This window comes from Montipora capricornis, chromosome 2 (genome assembly GCF_036669925.1).
Source record: "Montipora capricornis isolate CH-2021 chromosome 2, ASM3666992v2, whole genome shotgun sequence".
NCBI classification, from domain to species: domain Eukaryota; kingdom Metazoa; phylum Cnidaria; class Anthozoa; order Scleractinia; family Acroporidae; genus Montipora; species Montipora capricornis.
In genome coordinates, this window is record NC_090884.1 from 13,461,818 (window position 1) to 13,469,317 (window position 7,500).

General features: G+C 39.4%; 2 protein-coding genes across 3 annotated transcripts in view; one reads left to right on the plus strand and one right to left on the minus strand.

Annotated features, from left to right (window-relative positions):
* Positions 1–417, minus strand: part of LOC138038890 (uncharacterized) — a 10,580-nt gene extending 10,163 nt beyond the window's left edge. Inside the window, exon 1 of the mRNA XM_068884967.1 lies at positions 102–417. The gene's annotated coding sequence lies outside the window, so the exon portion shown is untranslated. The remainder of the gene's footprint in view (positions 1–101) is intronic.
* Positions 418–3,383: 2,966 nt separating this feature from the next.
* Positions 3,384–7,500, plus strand: part of LOC138038893 (uncharacterized) — a 12,849-nt gene continuing 8,732 nt past the window's right edge. The window contains exon 1 of one of the 2 annotated variants that reach the window (XM_068884971.1): positions 3,384–3,668. In XM_068884971.1, the coding sequence (XP_068741072.1) occupies positions 3,567–3,668 (102 nt within the window). In that variant the 5' untranslated portion in view covers positions 3,384–3,566. Of the gene's footprint in view, positions 3,669–6,783; positions 6,881–7,500 lie in introns of those variants that run through there. The other variant, XM_068884972.1, reaches the window with a different exon arrangement.

Consider the following 7,500-nt stretch of genomic DNA (forward strand, 5'->3'; position numbering starts at 1 on the left):
ATGCAAAGAAGCTCTAAATTGATGAATATAAAAATGCACGCTAAGAATCAAGCTCAATTTGACAATCGCGTAGCTTAAAGTTCAGCGATAATGGCTCTTACCTTACAGTGATGTTCTTCGTTAGGGGATATATTTTCTTCGGAATTGTATCAGTGCCAAACAAAAATTCACAACTTGAAAAATGAACGGTCAGTGCTGTGTTTTGATGACTTGCCAGGAAAAATCTTTTTGCCGTTGGGCTTGCTCGTTAGCCCACCGCTTTTAGTTATCGACTGATATCACTGCAGGCTGTTGTTTTGCTTCAATACCCCGCAACTTTGAACAAAAACTCACTAACGGCCAGCATATGTGAAGTCATCGTTGTCGAAGCGCGCGCCCTCTCTGACGGCAAGTTTGGTCAATACGCCCTGCAACATCAGCTTGTGACACCACATGGGCACAAGTAAATAATTGTTCTTTTGTACTTGTTTTTTTCTGTGTCAGCGGAGACATTTCTTTAAGGTGTGGTTTTCTGGCTGTTATCCAACTGTGAACGAATGAAACAAAAAATTACGTTATAACTTTTCAAACGAATATCCAGTTCAGAGAAAGACTGCATTGATTATTCACCAAAGTACGATAATTCATGACCAAAACCTTTTAAAGATCTTCAATCTCCTTATACAAGAAAGGGGAAATTATTTATCTTCATGTGCGTAACACAATGCACCCGAAAGAGTATTCCATTTATTTTCGATCGCTATCCCCCACCGCATGGAAAGTAGCAGGATTGGGAAAGGCCATTTAGATAGTTGAAGCTTTCCCTGAGCTCGAATTGTGCAAACATAATCTAAGGACACCTATGATTAGGGACGCCGGACCGATCCCCGGCGCTGGCCAAAAGGATCGCGGTTCTGGGAACGAGATTGTTAAGTTAGCAGAACGTCTATCGAGTGGACACTAAGCTCGCTCCCAGGTACTCTGCGTCAAGGTTTTGTGGATACCTAAATACTTGTAAATGAACCTAAGAGTTAGGTCTTCCTCTTTAATTAAAATCGTCAAATTTTACCTGACATCTTATTTTTCCTACCTGCCTAAGTCAATAAATTGCGTATTTACAATTATGTCCTTTGTCCTTAGAAATTATTGGTAATTCGTGCTTATTTTAATTGTTGTGAAGGACGCCGGCAATACCGAGCGCGACAACATTTATCTTGACATTTAGAGATCAAAGGTAGTTACTGTAAACCGTTTGAGGGCCGCAAAATTTTTAGATGCCATGGTCAATTGTTTAAGGGCATTTAATTGCACCACGAAAAGCACAAAATGCTTAGACTACGTTTACACTAGAGCAGATTTTTCCGGATTCGTGGTTTTTGAGGTATTCGGATTCAAAGATGTTTACATTACGGAATACCGGGATTCCGTTAGCGTTTATGTTGCCGGTAAAATCCGTTACAGGTTGAATCCGTTTTTACCTAGGTTAAATTGGTGATCCTCATCAGTTACCTAGGTTGAATACCTACTCAGATGAGTTGAAGAAACTTTTTTTGGAGCCTAAATTAAGACCAGAGAAAATTTAGTGTCAGGCTAGGATTAGTTTTAGTTATTATACATGGTTATTAATCGACCTTTTTCGCTTGTACATTTTGTTTTCCCAATACAGATCATGTGATAATACTCAGGAGGCTTGGTCCTTTGTTTTGTTCATTAAAAAGAGTGCATGCAGGCATATTCGGGCTTGCATGCACTCATTTTAATGAACAAAACAAAGGACCAAACCTCCTGAGTATTATCACATGATCTGTATTGGGAAAACAAAATGTACAAGCGAAAAAGGTCTATTGACTTATCATACAAAAGTAAATTATAAAAAGAATTGTGTTGGGTTGAGTATGTTCGTCTTTGTAGTGTAGTGGTGAAGACACGTGACTTTTGATCCGGAGGGTCCGAGTTCGCACAACGGTAAATGCATAATACAGTTCTGTGTTTTCATACTATGTTGTAATATCGAGACTGAATAGTTAAGTGTATGAATACAGAAACCGATAAGATGATACGAAACATCAAGAACTGAGGAAAGGAAAGGAAAGGAAAGGAACTTTATTGAAGTGTCTAGTCGTTCTAGCGCTGGAGCTCTAATTGGGGACACTGTAAACTGAAATTAACGACGAAAGCAAATCAAGTCAAAGGTTGGTGCTTGAAGAGAGGGGAAACCGGAGTACCCGGAGAAAAACCTCTCGGTGTAGAGGAGACAACCAACAAACTCAACCACATATGACGCCGAGGGAAATTTTCCTCGTAAACGGTCCTTGAAACGGTCGTTGCCATTTCTCAGAACGGTCGTTGCCATTTGAAACGGTCGATGCCATTTATAACGGTCGACTACACACTTCACTTCAAAGAAAATTAAAAAAAAAACAAACTAAGAAAAATAATAACAAAAATTAAGACAAAAAAGGAAAAGAAAAACATTTATAAAAGAAAAACTGGAGGAAAAAAAGAGTCCGAAAATTTCAAGACTCGAACTCGGGTTCTTAGCCCTCACTCTAAACAGAACCCTAACCCAAACCCTAACTCATATGACCAGCGAGACACAACTCCCAGTAACCGCAACCTTTTGAGTTCTTAGACCCAATGAGTGTAATTCAGAGCTAAAAAATGGCAACGACCGTTCTGAGAAATGGCAACGACCGTTTACGAAAGGGAAATAAGCGACGCCGAGTCTGAGAATCGAACTCGAGCCACATTGGTGGGAGGCGAGTGCTCTCCCCACTGTGCCATCCCTACACCTTGCTGTTGTGCCTGCAACAAAATAAGGCAATCAGCCACCGCCACAAAACGAGTCCGGTACTGTTGTAAATTCTTAGGAGAAATAACACGTAAATAAATTACAGATTTTGTACGATCTCTTTTCTAATTTTGCTTCTATGTCCACGAACTGAATCCAACAAGCACAGGGTCATCCGTGGGGGGTCCGTTGTAAAACAGGGGTCCTCAGGGGGTATATGTAAGGTAATGAAACAAAACAATATTTTACAACAGATACCAAACCATCTCCCCTAGTGTGCTGGTACCAAGACATCTGCCCCAGTGTAAACCCTAGTATAATCACTGAATTTGGGAAGAGAAAGGTAAAATTACCTGCTTGGGGACAACATCTCCTTGGGCATATTACAATGACTTGTCGCAGACTGGGTAGAGGTTGTCCACCGTATCGAAGCTCTCTTCCGTAATCGTAGTGAGCTGTTTAGAGTGAAAGAAAAACATTCAAATGTCTTCATTATGGGAATGCTGCTATTGACGCAGCAAAGCATTAAATATTCTAATTTCAATATTCAAGACGACCTTTGAATGGAAATAAAGCGAGCAGAATTAGCAACATCAGTAGCATTTAATAATTATTGAAAGATAATGCACCGAGCACAACTTAAGCGGCTTGTCATATTATGCATAACAGCTGCGTCGACCAGTTGACACACTATTTTTAATCGCTTCTTTGTTGGTATTGTAGAACTCAAGGAAAGAGACAGTTTCGTTGGATTCTTGACGACTGATCTACCTTCCTGGGGCCTTCAATTTTCACCATGGGAATAGTGTTTTCATTATTTCGAAGAATTCTTGCTAGACTAGCTGTTCCAAATGACAAAAAATCAATAGAGAGCGAGGCCAAGACAATTGACTCAAAGGTGACTATGACATTTAAATTATTCAGGGACTGAGATATATATGTACTTCACTTTTCACTTGTGCAGTTTCGCCCCAAGCGAATGAAGATGCTTGAGATTTTGAGATTTATATTTGTCTCTTAGCTATCAAATTCAGTCGGTCAAGGGTACCGAAATTGGTAGCAACGTATGAAAAATTGACTTCAACATGTTCGTAATTTAAATGTATATGTTATCCGGGAAAAATATATTAGAATTTTATTTTGGTGAACTTAGATCTAAGTGCCAGTACAGACAAAAGAGTGGAGTAGGTTTAACTCAAGAAATTTCATTAGAAATTTTACCTGATTATTAGAAAAGTTTCCAGATCAAGTTTCTTGAATGATAATTTTTCTTCAGGGTTGCCTTTCTCGATTATTACGAAAGAGCAGACTAACATGCCTGTAGTCACATATCAAAGAGGCTGTTTATAACGTGTTGATTACAAGAGAAAAACTCAAAATTGTGAGAATGTAAGGTTCCAATAAGTTTGCTCAGCAGGATATAGAAAACATTATTTTGTCTTAATTTAACCTTCCCAAACATTGTCTCATTGGAGTAAAAACCTGCGAAACCATAAATTTACATGCGGTACATTTTTGAAATTATATTCTTCATTTTTTCGGCGTTATTAAAAGACATGTGATAGTATGTCGTATTTATCTCTTCGTTACTGTTTTACTGTCTTCACACTGTTCTCAAAAGAAATGTGCGCACTAGATGTCGCTATATATCCCAAATTTGATGTTTCATTTATGACTTAAAATATTTATTATTTCCATTTATTTCCACTTTATTTATCTTCAAGTAAATATAAATTGCTAGACTTTCGAAAAGTCCTTCGTCTAGATACACCCGGAACGAAGGACTTTTCATACTTGATTGGCGCCAATTTAGCGACCCAAAAACGGGTCGCTGAGCTAGGCCAATCAGAGTAGTCCTCGTGGACCCCAGGGGATAGAGTTGTCAATCAAATTTGCCACACGCAGTGAAAGCATGACTTTCAACATGCTACTAAAGGCCACCAGATCCAAATTCCCCGACTATCAGAGGAAAATAATTCAAGAATATCTGTCTTGCATAGATCTGCTTGTGTCAGCTCCAACCGGAGCTGGGAAAAGTCTGACCTTTGAACTAGTCCCGTACGCTTTTGGTCATTTACTTGGAGAGGATTGCAATGCTATCGTCTTCGTAATTGTTCCACTGATTTCACTCACGAAAGATTTGGTCTCTTGGCATTAGAGCGTCATATGTAGGAGACAACACATTTAAAATCTTAAGTATAAACTGATGTTTGGAAGTCCCGAGGCGATTCTCAATGACTATCGACACATTTTTCGTCGAATGGAACAAAAAATTTTAAAATGCATGAGTATTCATCGACGAGAGTCATTGCATCGCTAAATGGTAAGCTTAAGTTTCACTAAGATGTATCTTTTAATCCCGGTCTAGTACGTCTCCTACACCTGAAGCCTACCTGATCTTTCATGAGTGAAATCAATTGAATTTCTTGACGATTCGAAGCTTTCCCTTTAATACTTGCTAATCTTTCGAATTAGTGTTTCGTTTCTATCAGCACAAATCACGGCGCAAGTACTGTTGGTTCAAAAAATACCACTAAAGATCTGCTTTCCAAGCGGCGACTAGAGATTGAAATAAGCTTTCGTTTTATTTCATCTTTGTTTCTGATACCGTTAGCACAAAGTCAACAAATTTCCTCTTTCAATTTCGTAGAAACAAACATGCTCGATTGTTTTCGTCGGATTGCGGTATCAAGTGCCAATGACGTCATCCCCTTTTTGGCGCGAGACGCAAATGAAGACCTTGCAAGCGAGACAAGTCGACCTCTCGCGACTTCGTCGCTCGCTCATCTAAATCACGATTCGCTCGCCAAAACATTTTCTCCTGGGATTATCGTGAGGTCGACTTGTGGCAAGTCTAATAAATTGCAAGAGTAGAGCCAAAACCTAATGGTGAACAAAGAAAGAGAAAATAAACTTCTTGAGTCGGGGTAAGGCAACTACACAGACACATAAACATACAAGGACTCCACCACCCTGCTAGCAGAGCCTTTATTTTGCTTGCTCGATTTGGCGTTCTCGAAAAAGGCTCTGCAGGAATCGAGTAAGATCTTTATTGAATATGCGCTGCATGTTGCCAGGATACAGTCTCGAACCCAAGCCTAATATGCCAGATCTCGCGGCCATCTTGGTTTTTCATACCAGCGGGCTCAATTATAACCATCGGTTTTGTCACTAAACGTACGCTCGCACTGGAAAAACCGGTTTGACCGATTGACTAGTCCAGACGTTCGGGCTGCGGTGGCTTCAAAGAGTTGACGCGATTCGGGCAGAGCCTCCTTTTCTCCTCCTCAGTAAAGAAAAAGACAAAAGGAGGCTCTGCTCCCAGGGTGGGACTCCACAAGCACAGCATTCAAATTGAAGAAAGGAGAAGTTGCAGAAACTTTAAGTGATCACTGTCCGAGTCAAAGGCAAGCTTCAGAGACTTAAATAATGAGACTTAAGACTTCAAAAAATTATTCAATGTAAGGGCTTTTCGAACAGTAATAGGTGCTTGATAACAGATGGCAAATTGTTATCTTACAAAGAATTTGTGAAAGTTAAAGCGAGAACGAGTTTCATAATCATGGTTATCACAGTTAACGTGGGGAAGAAAAGACAGAGGAGACAGAGGATGAGGTAAAAGGTACAAAGCAAGAGACTTGAAAATTATAAACAGAATGTAGGGAAATAACGTGTAGGTTAGAGAAGAGGGGCTTAGAAGGAATACGACGAGAGGCGAGAAAGTAATAATGCGAATATCTATAAAGTGGCTCAAGGTAACGAGAGGAGTTGGTAGAGTCCAGATCAAAATGCGGTAGCTAATATATGGTAAGAAAAGAGAATAAGGCTTCTAAATGGACGTATGTGAGAGTAAAACACGTCTTGATTTGCTAATATATTTGAATATATTGATTTTGCACGTCAAAAGGTGGTGGATGAATCCTAGTACTTAGCAAATGCAATCGACAAACTAAACTGGATTGGTCCTCCATCATTTAAAGTTGTTATATGGTACTCATTCTCTCCTTAGCTTATATGGGCATCTTTGCTGACGTCATTGTGTACATTTGTTTGTTAACATACGAGTTTGCTCGCAGAAGGCATCATGCTCTAAACAAATTCACTTCAAAGGTAAAAAAAACTTGTAAAACGTAGATAAATCTCTGTTACGCCTTTTAGCTTTGATTACAACCCAGTTGTTAGCCTTTAGGGGCTGAAGATCCCATACATTTCCGTGAAATTTCGAATTGCCACAGCAACATTGCTCAGACATAATAATTGGCTAGTGTATCGGGCTAAAATTTTCAGAGATGGTTCATTATTAAATACTCTTATAATATTCAGTACTTTATTCTCTGCTAACTGAATGTTGTCACCTTATATTAGTAGTGCAGGAAGCTATTGGAAAAAGCCAGGATGTTATCGTATGTGACAGATAAGCGCTGATTTTGAGAACAGGAATAAACAGCGACGATAACACCCTCACATCTGGGATGTCATGGGCATACCACACCACGTCTAAATTTAGTCCAAGTTTGCTTTTATCAGGAGTTGCAAATTGTATTTAGCCACATAGCTAAGTAAACCCTGTTGGTCATTGTTACTCTTTCTAACTATACACTCTAACTGCTAACACCCCAAAATGAAAGTGAACGCTCGATTGAGTGTTCGGTGTAATATTCTTGCGGTAAAACCCTCATCAAGGATACCATCATTTTTGTCTTAGTTAGAAGAGCATTTTAGACACTAAC